The following is a 17,302-nucleotide window of genomic DNA, read 5'->3' on the forward strand; positions in this document are numbered from 1 at the left end:
ACTGATTTGAGGTAAATTAGAAGTAACTTAAAGGGAATTCTTTCTCCCTGACAGTATGAAAGAAAAATTTTTAATCAAGAGAAGAACCTGAGACAAGTCATAGAGGTATTAGTGGATAAATTACCAGTCAAAAAAGTCAAAAACCAAATATAAAGGCAGAAAAATATGCATTTTAGTTTGCGATGCTTTTGATTTTCTTTTGAAAAAAAAGTGTACTTGCATGAAAGAAAATTCAAGATAATGATAACGGATAAGGTAGATAACGGATGAGGTAGATAACTTACGTTTATCAAGGCTGATGATAGACCCCGTATGCACTAACGGATGAACTGGTAGGACTGTTGCGGCTTGTTCCAAATGCTTCCTCCGCCTGATCAGCCACCAATCCAATATGAATAGAGCCAACGCAAGGGCTTTGATACTGATGCACAGTCCAACGTACCTGTCATTAAGAGGAACTAAGTTGTGTAAGAATCGTAAACAAAGTTTTTTAACATTCTTCTAGCGTGCCAGAAAGACCGGCAGAAAAGAATCAGAATTAAATATTATGGGTCCTGATAAAGATAAGAAATAAAAATTCCAATTAAATCAGATTGACTTTCAGACAGCAGTTGGTTTTTTAACCTCAAGGGCTGGACTGGGTAGTTGTGACTTTGAGCAAATATTACATGAGTACAACGATGCTTCAAAATGAAAGTATGAATACTTCAAAACAGGTCTTTACTTTAAAAAATGACTGATGAAAAGGCTACAAATAATTTAAAATCGTTACAAAGCATATTCATCTTTATGTTTTCTGCAGGGCAGGACCCTCCACAGTAAACCAAGGGATTCCGCACAGCCTTAATTTGGTTATTAGTTGCAATGATGTTCTTTAAAACCTTCTGCGCACGATACTTTCAGTAATTGAACATTTTGTGGGTCAATTGCAAGAAAATAGAGGTTGAAAGGTAAATTTTTCAGCATTTTCAAAAGTATTGCCTATCTAATGACAATCTTGCAACATCTGATGGTCAATCAGAAGCAACTTTTGTCTCCATGCAGGCCAGATAGATAAGACCGATAAAAAGAAATCAAAATTCTACAAATGATAACCGCACGCAGCTCAGTGCCCAATGTCCGCACGGGCAAAGTGACAGTTCTATATCTCCGTAAGAAAATGCAGGTAAGAATACAAAAAAATTCACTTTTTACCCTCGATATTCTAGACATTGACATACAGAAAGTTCAATTTTAAAAGCTCGTCGTACTTAGGAGATTTTGAAGAAAATCATGTAAAATATCTCAAAATTCAACAGCGCATAATTTTTTTGTTTTCTATGCACAGTTCTTGGCATGACTGTTTTCTCCAAAGCATTGAAAAATTTGCACTGCAAGTAGAATGTAATTCAATGTAGGAAAAATTAATCATAGTGTAAAATTTGCTTGCGAAATTTATTAAAACTTGCCAACTGAATGGTAATTTAAAAAGAGAAGAAATTGAAGGAAAAAAGTTTTAATAAGAGATTATATAAAGGTAAAAAAAGTTATTCGTTTATTTTAAGCTGAATGAAAAAAATGATACCCACCTGTATCTAAATTGTTCTATGTCATACAATAGACACCTGCCACCTTTCTCGCCACATGTTGATTTCCATAGCAAGCAGGTTGAGTCAATTAAATTACCAAATAAAATGGGAGCTGGAATGTAGCCGAAAAGCCGGAAAATTACAAACTGCATGCCCAAAGCGAATGATCTTTCTTCTTCATTGACAGACCTAAAAATAAAAAATAAAAACAAAACGCTGAGTTAAATTTTGTTTTAACATTTTGATTTTGTATCTGTTTTTCTAGAATTATGCTCTTCATTCTTCTAACTGCACATTTTTGAAACGGTGAGCTTTGTCGATTGGGCTGAATTTTTTAGACAACAGCATTACTGCTGTGTTAGGGAAAAATGAGAGCATTTACATTTTGTAAAATTTCAATAAAATGTTAATTTTCAAGAAAAGTTAGGAATATTTTTGCTTTAAATATTCACATACTAACTTACGATAAAGAGTGAGAATCTTTGGCTATCAATACTTAATTATAGAACAAATCATAGTATCATTCTATTTAGAAGCTTTAAACCCTGTCGTAATTATGTGAATCTGTGAAGAGGTTCTAAATGTCCTTTCGCTATTTTAGATCTTGCGCTATCTTTAAGAACTTTTATTATTCAAAAGTTTCAGTTCCTCACCTTAGAACTATCATTAATAGAGGCATTTGAGTGACCGCAACAACAAAAGTCATGAAAAACAGTAAAATTAGAAACGGGAAAATTGTTCGACAGGAGGAATTACAAGGGCCTGCAGTCGCAACAGGCACAACAGTTACTTCAGCAAAATCAGCAGCTCGACTCATGTTTCCATGGATACCTGAAAAAGAAAATTAATAAATGAGATTCGGTAACAGAAAACAAAATGTAACAAAATAAACAACAAAAATCTGCTTAGGGTTTCGAGCAAAATGCGTATCTTTTCTTGCAACTTTGTTGACTTCCTGTCACACTATATTTTATCTCTAGAAAACTAGTCAACTTAAATTGATAAAACCTCCTGCACTTGACTGATAGCAGTATAATAGGTATAGATTTCAAGCTATAATATTGGCTTGTTTATCTTCGAAAAAATAGAATGGGAGCAGAAATTATGAAACACTATAACAGAGATAAATGGTTTTGCACTTAAGCCATTGATATAGTGCATTGGGGCAGGGGGTGTTATGCTCCGTCAGAGTTTAAAATTATTGTAGTTTTCAAAACAAGAAATCGTCCAAGGACTCTGATTATGGTGGAAATATCCACTGAAAAAATTGAAGTCATCATTCAGACAAAGGATTTTAAAACAAGAGTTTTTACTTAGTGGACTTGGGAAAACATATTTATATTAAATTCAAACTTTCAAATCTAATTCATATTCAACAGCGCTTTCATCGAGCATATACTCTCATTTCGATGACTAAAAGGCAATATTAAAATTTTAATTGAAACTATGAATCATTTGTACTGCCTGATAATATAATTTGCCACAAAAATTCATATTTAGAATATTGTTGGGAAATTCCTTTTCAGATGAGATTAAGTTTGAAAAAATTTTCCTTGATGGAACCTTCTAGAGAGAGGACGAAAGGAAAAAAATGCTTACAGGCACAATTGGTATAATTGGAGCGTGAAGATAAGGCCGTACATCCAGCATGACACGGGCTGAAGTATGTTAAGCCGTTATTCCCACACACCGGTTCTACATCTGTCATTGGACACTCGCAACCAAAATTACAAGCGGCAGTTAAGTTCACTTGGAATGGTTCTAGTTTTGAGCTATAAAATACAAGAGGAAAATATAATTACAAAACATTGATTTTTTTGATTTTTTTTGTGAAAAACATCATCATGATACAGTAGATCGCATGTACAAAAATTGAGTTACAGGGTAATCGCTAGTAATAATTAGTGGAGAATAATATTTAAAAAAAAATATGTTCATTTTAAGTAAATTTTTCATTGTTCATTCTTGTTTACCCATGTTCATTTCTTGTTCACCAAAAGAGCTTAATGCGAAAACAACTTGTATCCCCCTTTCTCTTTGAATTTCTTTCCGACTCTTGTCTCTTGATTACTTCCATTTGAGCTCTCCTTTTACCAAAGTTTCAGACCACCAAAAAATTTTGGAGGAATGAGTAATGGGGGTCAAAGTTTTGAATCTCAATACCTCCCAAATCAAAAAACATATTTACATCCGGTCTTTACTAAAAAAATTTCAAAATTACTTACTTTTTAATTATAGAAAGAAAACAACCTCAAGAAATTTCTTATAATCAAAGAAATCATAGAGGTCTTAATTTTTGACCTGGACTAAAATTTGCCTTTAAAGTTGGCCGACTTATTCCGCTTTTAACGAATAATGAGAGGTTTTGTGGAAACAAACAGATCAAGAATTCAAAATGACATAAGGTGAACACTTAATGAAAATTCCTCAAGAAAAAGAATTAACTTCAAAAACAAATTTCATTAAATTGTTCAATAGTTTCTGAACAAATCTGGTGGGTAAGCTCAATTTCAAAATTCAACGAAATCGAGAAATAGCAGAAACGCTATTGAGGCTCTTACCTATTACTGTATGGAATTGTTGTGCCTGCCATTTTCACATTGTCGCAACCCAAAAAAAACAAAAAGCCATTGCAAGTAAGGCAGATGATGTTCGATATCAGAACAAACTGGACAGCACCTTTTGGTTTCAATTCTAACCGCTTGAGTAAGCAGCCTCCAAAGAATATGCCGATACAAGCTCCTGGAATCGCGATTGACCCTGAAAAATTAAGAACAAATCAATGTTTTATTGATGAACAATTTCAATGCTTAAAATCTATCTCTAAGTTGACTATAAGTTTCAGTTTCTAACTGAGCTATAATTTATTTAAAATTTAATACGTACAATTCATGAGAAAATTAACAATAAAATAAGAATGATACAGCACTGTGCTAATTCTGTGAACATTCACAAAAAAAATTCCTTGATACTGAAAAATTAAGAAAGTTGAGTCATGACCACTGTTGCATATGGGGGAAAACAGAGAAGATAGCCAGATCTGCCTCTGTCAGGATATTGAAAAAGGTCGAAAAGGTTAGATTTTGGCTAAAATGTTGGCGTTGAAATAATAAAAAGAAAATTAATCAAAATCGCTATTTCATACAAGTAAATAAATATTGCTTTTTCTTTTCGGTGTGCCTACATGTATTATACAATTTTATACAAAGCTGAAAGTAAAGGGTGACCTTTAAAATAAATAAATTTAAAATAGAAACATATTTCTTAGTTCAGTTTAACGAGAACGCAGCTAAAATCAAAATTAAAGATTACGCCCGCTTTCGGGCAACCTACATCCATTTATTTGAGAAAAACCTGGCCTTACCTGTGAAAATGCTAGCTTGGCTTTTGCTCAGACTAAACTGGGTCTCTAGATATTTTGGTAGGAACACAACGAACCCAGAGACTATGACCAGTTCCATACAAGCTGCGAGACAAGTTACAACGTAAACAGGATTGCACATTAATCTCCACATCGATCGAGGAATGTCTGAAACAAAAAAAAAAAAACCATTTATACTAACAACAACAATAAACTGGCTAAGTGTTCTTTTTCTCCTTTTTCATAGTTTTGAAATCAATTAACAAAGATTTTTGCTCCAGACTTACAATAATTTGATTTAAAAGACTTACAATTTTTGTTATATCTTATCTTATCAGGTATCTACACCTATCATGTGCCTATCTACTTGGAGTGAAACTACCAGACCACGTGTCTTGTTTGCAGTGCTTAAAAATCTCTGCTCCTCTTTTATTTTTTTTATTTAAAAAATGAAATATAACAGGAAGTACAGCATCACAAACCAGGATAAGTCATTTGGTACTTTCACTGTCGATACATCACCTGTAGATACATCACCTGTATGTCCTGTATGACATGGCACCATGCATGACCTGTATAATAGTCATGTGCATGGCTCATGTACTAATTTTAAAAATAAAATCCTCATTTGTACAGTGGTCTCTTAAATATGGTAATTTTATACTGTAAATGCAAAAATTATCTAACTTCACACTAGAACAAGAAATTGGGTAAAACAATACTTGACACGTTGCATCCTAACTTGTTTTCACTTATTTGTTCCTATAGCTCTGAGATACCATCGATGGCTGAAGTCAGAAATGCGAACCTCTGATTGCAAATTTAATATCTGTTTGTGGTTCATTTTTTTAAAGGAGCACAAACAAACAATTTACTGGACATTTTTGGTGAATTTCTTTCAATTATTCAATAAATTTTGACAGAAAACTTTGAGAAGATATTATGGTTGATAATCTTTTAAAAATGTATAACTGAATGGACCACTGGACAAGGTACGAATTTAAGCAATCTGATACATGTTGCTTAACCAGAATTTCACGTAGAACACGATTCGCACAACGAAAATTACTGAAACCAACTCCTAACGAAGATATTAACGTTTTTATTTCACATTGGTTACGAGGAATTTGAACTGCCCGCTCACAAGAAACTCAAAGCTTTACGTGAGTCAAATTGTGCACTACAGCGGTTTCAGCAAGCTCCTCAATAGAGCAATGTTCATTTCCCACCGTGTGTTGCTCAAACTATTAGCAATTTGCTACAGCTGAGCCAAAGCGTCAAGATTAAGGTTGCCAGATTTTTATATCGCAGAGACTGTCATGATAACGTTTAGCGCACGATGTGAATCACGCAGAGCATTGAGTTTTCATGAGCGGGTGGTTTGAATTCACGCATCAAGAATCATTGAATATCTACGTAAGGAGTTAATTTCGGCAATTTTGATTGAGCGCATCGTGTTCTGCGTGAAATTTTTGGTACAAAACATGTATCAGAATGCTGGAAATTGTACCTTGTCTAGTGGTCCATTATATACTTTGAAACGCTCTAATGGAAATACACAATTTTTATTTTAGCCATCAAAATGCAAAAAAGGGCAAACTTTGGTGACCAGTTGAAACAACTCCAAACCAAGGGTCAAAATAAAATGTTTAAACCCTAGGTTTGATGATAGTTTGTTGTCGATGTACCCATGTAATTTTCTATAGTCAGACATCAGTTGATAGAATTGCCTTTATTAGCTGAACATGGCACCATAGGAGAATGGAGCACCTTAGCATTGTTGTTGTTGTATACACGGTGGTTTTGAGTGACACCAGTTTTGAGTAAGATTTGCATTGAAAGTCCCAGTGTTGCCAAAATTGAAGTTCACTTGACAATACCCAGGAAATTTTGATTTGATACGTGCAGGATGACGAATCTGTGATTCATAAAAGAAACTGATGAACATACCTTTAATGTCTTTCCCATATCCTGTGTCAACATTAGACGTAGGACTGCTGACACTTTCTGATGATTTTGGTGCGCAGCCAACTCCGATACTGGATTTTGCCATCAACCTGATTTTTTCTTTTTCACGCTGTAAAATTGGAGGGCAAAATTTTTAAGTATGATGTATTATTAACCAGTCAGATTAAACTTTTTAACCTATAAGATGAATTGAAAAGGTCTTAAATTGTTCATGGAAGAAAATTGAAATTGTTATTTTAAGATCTGATGCTTGATTTTGGGTGTTCTGAAAATTCATTGAATCACTAGCTCTACAATGAAAATTGACGCGAGATGAAAGAAATCATACTCTGATAAATATCTAACAATAAAGAGGTGATGATGGTTGTTCATGTGCTTATTCGAAGTTTTGAAGGTGTTCTAATATAATACTTCCTGTATCTATGGCCTTACGATTAAATGAAGAATGTATAGAGACAAAGAGAGAGTGCTTCTCTTTGATTCTTTGATACTTTATTCTTGCTTTACTATAACTCTAACAAGTCAATAAAATTGCACACATTTTGTCGCATCCTATGAGAAGGAACGTAACTTGACTGCATTGTTTCAGTATTCCTTACTGAAATTTTATTTTTTTATGGGAGAATCGTCGGATAAATTTGTCTGAGACAATGATTTTTGTTGAGAGTTGCGAGAAAAGACACTAAAATTCTCAAAAAAATTGAGGAATGGTTCTCCTATTAAGACTCAAAATATCCGTATAAATACTGAAACAGCACGGACAAGATAAGTTCCTTCGTGTGGGAGATGATGATTTGTCAACAGTTTTTTTCCCCAAGGATTTATTTTACTTATCTTTCACTTCATCTTAATGATGTGGGATACATTATTCATCTTTAAAAGTGAATGATCGCCTTCCATTTTAGTGGTACTTTAGAAAAAAACACATTCATAACTGACCATTATTTGTGATTTTTTTATGAGCATTCCAGCTCAGAAATAATCTTTCGAACTTTTTTTATCATGGCGAAAATAATATTGTACATAGTTTATATCATATTTTATTAAAAAACTTTATTTCAATTTACTTGTAAGTTCTTTTTAATAACTCTCCTTATTAAGATACTGAATACTATAATTTCATTGCCTAAAATTAAACGACTTAAGCCCCTTGCCACGACTGAAAAAGATAAAGCCTGAGGCAAAATGTGTGCTTTTACGATGTTTGAATGTTCATCTTGCGATTTCAGTTGAAACAAGTAAGTAACAATTATTTCTGAGATTCTTACCGTCAAAACTTTTGGGAATGAGAAAAATGGAATTGCAACAAGAATAAGCATCACACCGCACAGGAGAAATCCGCCCCACCAAAGTCCGACCCAGTGTTTATCTCCAGGACCTGAAAATAAACCGTCAACAGGAGCTATTAATGAATGGTTCATTTACTAACATAATTTGTATTTAACTTAACAAATAATTTTAAAATACTTACTCATGAAGTCAATTTATTGAGCACTATAGAGCAGAAATAATCTTTTTGCAAGGAGGGTTTTTTTTTTTTTAAAGTACCTATATAGGCGCTACAATGAACAAGCTAGGGTGTCTACAAAAACAGGCTGGCCAAAAATCAGTACTTTTTCAGTACATTCCCAAAACTTTCAGTACCTCGTTATTAGAAAGATTCAGTACACTTTCAGTACCTCCATCTGACGAAATTCGAAAAATTTCAAAAATTTGAATTTCTCGCTCAAATTGCGACAAAAAAAGAAAAAATGAAAAAAATGTTGGACCTTCTAGTGAAATTTCCAAACTTTTTCAGTATTTCCAGACCGCCCTTAAAAAATCAGTACTATTTCCAGGCTTTCCGGCAATTCCGTACTTGTAGACACCCTGCAAGGGGATATTTTTTAAACCTCCTGCGTGAGTGGATTCCTTCCATTAAAGGACCTCTGATTGTCCGATAACACATGAATTAATTTAGGCAAAAATGAGTGAGCTAAAATCTTTGAACACTGAATTTTATTCAAAATATTCATTAAGCTGCTCTCTTCTGATAACTTTTGTGAAAAATATCAAAGCGCAAGCGCCCGAGTGCAAAAAGAAATAAGTAATCATCTAATTTCCTTTTGAAAGAAGGGTAGTTTTTAATAGTTTGAGAATGCCTCCGATATGAAGTGTCAGAAATATGGAATTATTTTTGTTTAAGATTGTGTAACAACTTAAATACTAAAAAAGATTCAGAAAAAGGGTTTTCACATACCAATTGAAATTTTCGCATTTGATAAGGAGTCCATATGATACGATAACATGTATGCTCCTAGTAAGAATCCTAATACAGGTCCAAAAGCTGCCATACTGTACATACAACCTATAACATCAAATTGAAACTTGGTCTTTAAAATGATACACAACGTTTATATGAAAAATAAATAAAAAAGAGGAAAAACCTTTCAAATGGGAAAATTACTGACAATTCTTTTTTCAGGAAGAATTTTAAAGACAATACATTGTGTATTTGTTATAAAATAATTATTCGTAATAGGTATATAGGTAATAGGCATGTTTTATTGAATTTTAAATTCTTAGACTTAGCAAATATTTTGACACAAAAGCTCCCGATTTCCTTTTGAGTATTTGAAGTATTGAGAAACACATCCACAAGGAATTTTTGACACAATGTCTATTAAAGCAGAATAAATAACATTTGAGTTTTGTTGTCCCAAAATGACCTGAACATTTGTGCTTAACAGCAAAGATTCCTGAACTAGATGTCATATTTTATGACAAAGTGCAATTTTTTTCCTATCCTGGTTCTTTCTAGTCTTTTGAAAACTTTTCGGGTATCTTGCACTTATGCATCTTCAAAGATATCGGCTGGTTCTAGCAAAGGGAGGAAACTGACAGTGGTAATTAAGTCAGATCAAGGTTGACTGTCACTTGTTCTGTCTGCAGAAAAGAGGGAGCAATGAATGTACAATTTAGAAAAAAAAAATCATACCTATATACAATGAGGCAGAGTCGGACCGAACATGGTCGTCTATGTAAGTTGTTCCCAAGGTAAAGAGCGGGGACCCTCCACAGCCGAGCAAAAGCTGAGCCAAGAGGAATAGTAAAACAGGACCTGTCGTTGACGGAGATCCTTGGATGCAGTTTTCCCGCAAATTGTTATGAGGCGCTAACGGAGGGGAGGATAAACCTAAATTAACAAGTGAAAAATTGCATTAATTACAAGAACTGAAGCCATTTCTACTTTTGAAAAGTATGTTCAATCTATGGTTGCTAAGACAAAAGATCTATCAATAGTGCAAACAATGAACATTATTGCAAGTTCGATAATTTTCTTCTTCTGGCAGGGAAGCATTTCCTAAAAGCCAAACTTGCACCGAATCAAGAATTTATCAGAGTTATAAAACACACTTTTAAATAAATGAGATTGAAAGGAAGTAGATTTCCTGCCAAATAAGATGGCAATAGTTTACTTTCCATAAGCAAGCAAGTGTGCTCCTGCCGTTCAATAGCAATCGAGGATTGATAAAAGGCGAAGACACGACCTTGTTCAGATACGAAAAACTGTTGTATGAGCATGACACTTAAACGTATGCAACTGCCAACCTATCAGATGAGAGATGTACGTATTCTGGTACTTGCCTTGGGAGAAAGTTATGATGTTTTGAAGTTTACGTATTTGAAAGTAATAATATAAGTAGAGGAGTGGTAATTTCAGAGATGGACAATTTTTAGATACCTGAAGAAAGTCGGCCGAAACCTAGATCATGTTCCCGTACAGAAACAACCTTGCAGATGTTTTCATTAGAGGTGTTGGTCATTAAGTCCCCTGAGTAAGGTTCTGCTATGAAGTGTGGTAGAATAAATAAAATGGAGCCAATTCCCATAATAAGAGCACCTGAAAAATGAAATTAAAAGAAAACATTAAAAATTTGAAAAAAAAAGAAAAACGAAGAAAGCAGAACTTTAAAAGGTAAATTTTTACAAAAGCGATTGAAACATAATGTAAGCTTTGGGAGACTGAGTTATTGACTGGGGGAAAAGGACACTTTCTTGGGCTAAAAAGGGGTTAGATTCCTATCAATTCAATTTTTCGAATTCACCTGATCAAATTATTAATACGGCTACTTGGAAATTTAATCACCTACAGGTCACTGGTCAAATATGAGGGGAAAACAGGGTATAAACCTTGCGGCAACAGGTAAAGCTTAATTTCTTTACTTTCTATGTACCTGAATTTTCCCTGACTTCTTCCGCTTTTCTCTGACACCAAATTTTCAAATTCTCTGACTTTTCCTGGTCTTCGAACAAAACTTTTATTTAAAGTTTCATCCTTTTAAATTTCCACTTCTGGAGACTCAAATCATGTAACAAGGCACTTAGAAGTTTTTTGCGCTCTCTTGAATAGACCAGCTGACGTTGCTGAGCCGACCGCTCCTCGCATAATTTCCTGCCTTTTGTGACTTTCCTCAGTCAGTCAAGTCATTCCAAATTCCCTGACGTTCCTGGTTTTCAAGACTTAAAGCACAGACACAGTAAAAGTGCCCTCCTGATTCCAAACCCCCTTTCTTCTTTTCTTCCCTCCACCTCTCTTCTTGCACTTCTATGGTGAATAATATGGAATAATATGGGAGGTCAACCCCTATCATGTTCAGTAACAGCAAATGCTTGGCATCATGGAAAAAAAAATCAACTTTATGACCTCGTGGCGTTAAAAGTAAGAAAGAAATGAAAGATTGGAAATTTCAGTGACATATTCATTGAATTTCACGAGGCTGTGAAATATTTCGTATTTTTCTGGGGCTACGGTATGCAACCCGCACTCAAACAAACGAAAATAGAAGAAAGTCACAATTTTTAAATTTTGCGAAACATGAAAAGGAACTGATATGTTTCAATATCTTTCATAAATTTCTGAAATTTCATGAGATATTTCACGAGAAATTTCAAGATTTGATTTTTAATGAAATTTTGCCACCCTGCCTTGTGGCTCAGTGGCCACCTCTGACCAAGGGTGAGTTCCGTATTATTATTGCTTCTCTGCAATACTCACCGTTCAATCTAAACTTCACGAAGGGACACAATACCTCCAGAATCCCCTATTCCCCTTAATATATAATTTTCTCGTCCTTTCTATCGAGAAAATGGATTGATTCGGTTGATTGAAGCCTATGGCTATTCTTACCGATTGCAATCCACACAGGAAATGTCTCCGAGATCCAAGATAACTGACATAGATGAAAGTTATAACATTGCCATTTTCATATGCTGAGGTAATACCTCCAGGATCCCCCTCTCCCTTAATGTATACTTAATTGTCTGGTCCTTTCCACCAATAAAATGGATTGATACAGTTGATTGAAGCCTATGGCTATTCTTACCGATTGCAATCCAAACAGGAATATGTCTCCGAGATCCAAGATAACTGACAAAGATCACAGTTATGACATTGCCAATTTCATACGCTGAGGCAATGAGGCCGGACAGACTTGAGGGGATCTCAAACCGTTTTTCTATTGTCGTTATCACAGAGTTGATATAACCTGAGCTGAGACCTTGCTGCAAGGTTACTAAGAAGGACAGAAGAAAAACAAAAACCTGCAAAAAAAAAAAAACGATAGTTTGAGTTAGGCCTCGAATAAAATAAAAATGGAATAAGAAATTACCTTAGTTCGAACATATTAAAAGGGGATATAAGAAATGGGCCGCGTTTAGCAGAAAGGAACCAAGCCACATCAGCTACTGCTGAATTTATCTGGGCAATTTAATTTTTTAAATGAGAACGCTTTTGTGGATTCCTTTGAAAAGTTTAGGAAATTTGCTTCATACTATTCAGAAAATTCACTGAAATTTGCACAAAAATCCGCACAACCGTTTTTATGTAAAAAATTTAAGTGCCCAATTAAATTTGGTAATAGCTGATGTGGCTTGGTTCCTTTCTGCTTAACGTGGTCCAAATAAGATTATTAAAAAATGGGAATCCTAAATGTCTTAAACATTTTGATAAGTTCCGTTGAAGCTTCATTTGGACCGCATTAGCAGAAATGAACCAAGCCACATTAGCTACTGCCAGATTTAATTGGACAATTTTATTTTCTTACATGAAAACGGTTGTGCGGATTTTGTTGAAAGTTCTAGTGAATTTTCTGCATAGTACGAAGCAAATTCCTTAAAATTTTCAAAGAAATCCGTTCGAACGTTCTCTTGTAAAAAATTAAATTGCCCAGTTTTTGGTAATAGCTGATGTGGCTTCGTTCCGTCCTGCTAAACGCGGTCCATTTGAACCGCAACATCGCAACACCTCAATAATCGACGCAGCCGAGGTGACAGAAGCGCCTTCAAATACTAGCACTACTCAAGAGTATTGATAGTGGTATGCCTTCTCCATGCAGGAGCTTCGTATTGAAAGATTCACGATTCGCTTGGGAATGGGTGCATAATGAAGAATTTCTACGACTTAGCTGATCACAAATAACGGTTGTGAAATGTATCATCATGAAACACCAAGTAATAACATCTGCATGACTGACGTCAATAGAATCTACCATTTTTTTGGGCATTGCAAAAAATATTAAAATGCCCCCGTTGCGCAGAGCGCACGTGCACGTGCTTCAAGAACGCTTCGCAGGTCGCAGGCTCGCAGGTGATCAATCTTGTGCTATGAGGCATGGGAACAGAATTTTTTGAATAATGGGGTACGTTTACACCGGGGGGGGGGGGGGGGGGGGGCGTTCGACTGGTAAGACTTGAAATCTCACATTTACTATTTAGAAACGATGGGTCTTCCTTACGCAATTTGAGCGCACAGCTCGTGTTTTTTATAAATATTCTTTTTCCTACACTGGAAAAAAAACACATTGGATCTAGAGTACAGACTCTTGAAAACATTGACAAGAAAAAATACTCTAGATTCAATCAGATTTTTGCTTAAATCAAAAGGAAATCCGCTCAAATCAAGAGGCTTGGTTCTTGATTTAAGCAAAAATCCGATTGAATCAAGAGTATTTTTTCCTGTCGATGTTTTTAAGAGTCTGGACTCTAGATCCAATGTGTATTTTTTTCCAGTGTAGGAAGCAATATTTGCAATTTGAGCGCACGGCTTGTGTTTTAATGGGTACTCTTTTTTCGAGGAGGCAATGTTTGCGATACAGTTTGCAGACGGAACCCTTCGATATTTTACACGAAAATTTCAAAAAGCTAAAAATGCGTTTTTAAGTCAACATTGCTGGTTATTCTGCATATTTGCAATACAAGTTGCAAGATGAATCCTTCGATGTTTTCAGAGAGACGCACAAAAATGGATTGCTGATTTAACAATTAAATTGTTAAAAAATATGTCCGACATGTTTCAAAATTACATTTTACAATAGTGGAAACCTAATTCAACCACGAGGGTACAGTTAAATTAGCATTTTTTTACTGTAAAATCTACATTGAAACATGGTTGACAATCTTTTTACCTACAAAATTGTTAAATCAGCAATTCCACTCATTCTGTGCAAAACATTGTTATTTTAAATGGTATTTTTAAAGTTTCAAAGTTATTGTTCTTGATAACTATGGTGCCGGCTTACTTTGACGCTGGCGAATTGTTGTAAAGCGTAGGGTCTGCACTTGAAGATACCGCACTCCCTGGCGTCATCGGGTAGGGCAGCGGCCAGCTGCTCGGCCAAAGCTTGCGCTTGTCGACTTCTCTCCTTAGCCTCTTCATTTCTGAAACAAACAAACAAAACCAACATTTAGTCAGGCTGTTTCGTCACTAAGAGTGACAAATTTCAGTGAAATAATTCATTTTCTAATAATTTAACAAAAAAACAAAAAAAAAATCACCTGAAAACGGATTGCATCAAAAATTTTGAAATTACAAGTTGAAGCGGGTTGGGGGGGGGGGGGGGAGGGGGCCCATCAGGGTAGAATTCTTGGTTTTTTGAAAACTGAAGATGTGATATTTAAGGGGCATCATTTATCGCTGCCCGGGCGAAAGAGCACAACTCCATTCCAAGCTTGCAAAATTGACGTGAACAATTCAATTTTTCTACAAAAATGTATCTGTGAATTTTTGTCCAAAATTTTTATGATTTTTGCATGAGATCAGGAGAAAAATCAGCGGCCTTTTCAGTTAGGAAGGCTCGAACTTCTTCCGGAAAAATTCAATTGGCGGAAGGAACTTTGGTAACGTTGACATGTAGTTACATTCTATCGTGCGGGAGACGACGTATCGCATCGGGCGCATTATAATCTGGAAAAATGGTCATTAGCACTATTTCTCCGGGGTTTAGTTTCCAAGAGATTCGAGCCAATGGAAAAAAAGCTTTTAACTTATTTTGAAAGATAAAAACTGTACAGTGAAAAAAGTCGATATTGCGATCTGACCGTTCAGCCCTGGGACCCTCAATGAAGCTCGCCCGAGCACTATGTGACAAGCCAACATCTTTAGTCGATATCTGATCACGAAGTAGGACAAAATGACAAATTTGCCTCCTTTTGCTTCCCCGAAAGTCGCCGAGATGGCAGTGGCGTGAAGGGCTTTGCGATGTATCGATTGATACGCCCTTCAAACCTACGAAAAAACATCGATTATCAGGGCGTTCGCAACGAGCATCGAATAATCGATTCTTTAGCATAGCTTCAAATGAGGTAACATCGATAGTCGATTATCACGCTTCACCACTGGCGGGAAGGGAAGGCGGAGGGGGTAGCTTGAAAAGCGCGAATTATCTTGTGCCGTGCGACGGAGCTCTAAATCATTGCCTTTCTGTAATTTCGGTGATTGACGACGACGAGCCTGGGATGATGCGACATGGGGTCGGAAAAACTTTTCCCTCGTAGAAATATGTTCCTTTCATCTATTTTAGGCGCAACATGTGTTGACAGTGTACCGAAAGTTGCTAAGCGCGGAGATTATTCAACATTGTTATGATAACTAGTCGAAATCAGTTGGATTTTGTGACAGAATCCTCGGGGATGTTTTAGGGTGGGAAAGAATTCGATCGAACTTTCAAGATACGCTGCAGAGGGTACGTTCCCTGGCGAGCCTTTTAGGTGATTCGATGGACGCCATATTTTGTGTCAGAACGGCATGCGATATATCGCATCAATTGGTTCCATTTTTTCAGCTACTCGTCATTTTTATCCGTGGTTTTTTTAGAGAGAAAACGTCGCACTCGATACTGATATCGAAACTGCACTCGAATGCGATATTTTCTCTCTAAAAAAACACGGCTTTATTACGTTGAATTTCCTTGTTAAAATTGGTAAGTGAATGCTTTAGTCTCCTGACGTCAGAATTGCGATCTCAAAATTGGATAAAAATGACGAGCAGCTGAAAAAATGGAACCAATTGATGCGATATATCGCATGCCGTTCTGACACAAAATATGGCGTCCATCGGATCACCTTATGAGAGGAAATTCCAAGCTTTTGCCCACGATCCCCTGCTTTTCCCGGATTTTATTCATTCCCTGATGGATTTCGGTTCTTCCAAGTCCTAGAAACCATGCTTTTCGCACAGAGTTTAAACAACACAAATTCTCGAGTTCCCGTCGCGTAGAATCCTGAATAGAAACAGTCATCCTACGAATTAACGCGAGCGGCCGAATTACTTTCGTCCGTCCGTCTGCCGCGCCGGAGTTTTACTTTTAATCTGCATATTCGAACTGGGACGGCCGCTTCCGCATTGAGAACGAGGCGCCCCTCGGCCCACGGTGGGATAAAAACTGGAGAAGTCGGGCAAAATGGGGAGATTTTAAAAGCTGTGTTGAGCGACCAAGTCCTTTAGGTTGACCTAACACAAAAAAGTAACATAAAGTAACACAGAATGAAATCAAACATGGAAATTTTTATTTGTGTGTGGCGTAGTATCGTTTACGAACCGGGAAGCTTAAAAAAAATCCTCTTTCTTACGCAGATTGTGAAGTTGAATGTGCATATTAGACTTTCCCGATGCGCTCATCGTGATTTTCCAAGGTTGCCACAGAATTTGGAAAATTAAATTCCCTGACATTTCCCAGATACATTTTAGTGAAATTTACTGACAATTGAACAAATGCCGGATTGTTAAAAAGACAGTTGGAAATAGTTTTCAGGCCAAATTTGTTGTTTTCAGTGTCAAACCCATTCGATAAAGCAAATACAGGCGACATGACGATTTTTCTCTGACATTTTCGTCATTTTCCCTGAAAATTCCAGGTTTTCCCTGACTTGTTACAATTCCCTGACATTTACCGGTTTTCCCTGACCAACCCTGGTAACCCAGTTTTTGAGCCATTTTCTTTAAGAGGCAGCTCTTCATTTTGCTCTAGTTGAATTTTGCAACATACCTTCTGATAATGTGACAAATTTAACATCAAACTTTGCAGTTTCCGTCAAAAATTCATGTCTGACTTCTCCGAAAGGCTCGTTCCATTGTACGCCGGTCCGC

At 35.9% G+C, this 17,302-nt stretch overlaps 1 protein-coding gene across 1 annotated transcript in view; it reads right to left on the bottom strand.

Annotated features, from left to right (window-relative positions):
• Oatp30B (Organic anion transporting polypeptide 30B) overlaps positions 1 to 17,302 on the bottom strand; it is a 170,680-nt gene that overhangs the window by 4,396 nt on the left and 148,982 nt on the right. The window contains exons 3-15 of the mRNA XM_019040548.2: positions 14,457 to 14,595; positions 12,264 to 12,480; positions 10,622 to 10,780; positions 9,875 to 10,072; positions 9,137 to 9,244; positions 8,166 to 8,275; positions 6,880 to 7,006; positions 4,933 to 5,097; positions 4,130 to 4,328; positions 3,168 to 3,340; positions 2,222 to 2,399; positions 1,569 to 1,757; positions 285 to 442 (exon numbers count right to left, since the gene is read on the bottom strand). Coding sequence (XP_018896093.1) covers positions 285 to 442; positions 1,569 to 1,757; positions 2,222 to 2,399; positions 3,168 to 3,340; positions 4,130 to 4,328; positions 4,933 to 5,097; positions 6,880 to 7,006; positions 8,166 to 8,275; positions 9,137 to 9,244; positions 9,875 to 10,072; positions 10,622 to 10,780; positions 12,264 to 12,480; positions 14,457 to 14,595 — 2,120 coding nt within the window. The remainder of the gene's footprint in view (positions 1 to 284; positions 443 to 1,568; positions 1,758 to 2,221; positions 2,400 to 3,167; positions 3,341 to 4,129; positions 4,329 to 4,932; positions 5,098 to 6,879; positions 7,007 to 8,165; positions 8,276 to 9,136; positions 9,245 to 9,874; positions 10,073 to 10,621; positions 10,781 to 12,263; positions 12,481 to 14,456; positions 14,596 to 17,302) is intronic.

Source organism: Bemisia tabaci, chromosome 10 (genome assembly GCF_918797505.1).
Source record: "Bemisia tabaci chromosome 10, PGI_BMITA_v3".
NCBI lineage: Eukaryota > Metazoa > Arthropoda > Insecta > Hemiptera > Aleyrodidae > Bemisia > Bemisia tabaci.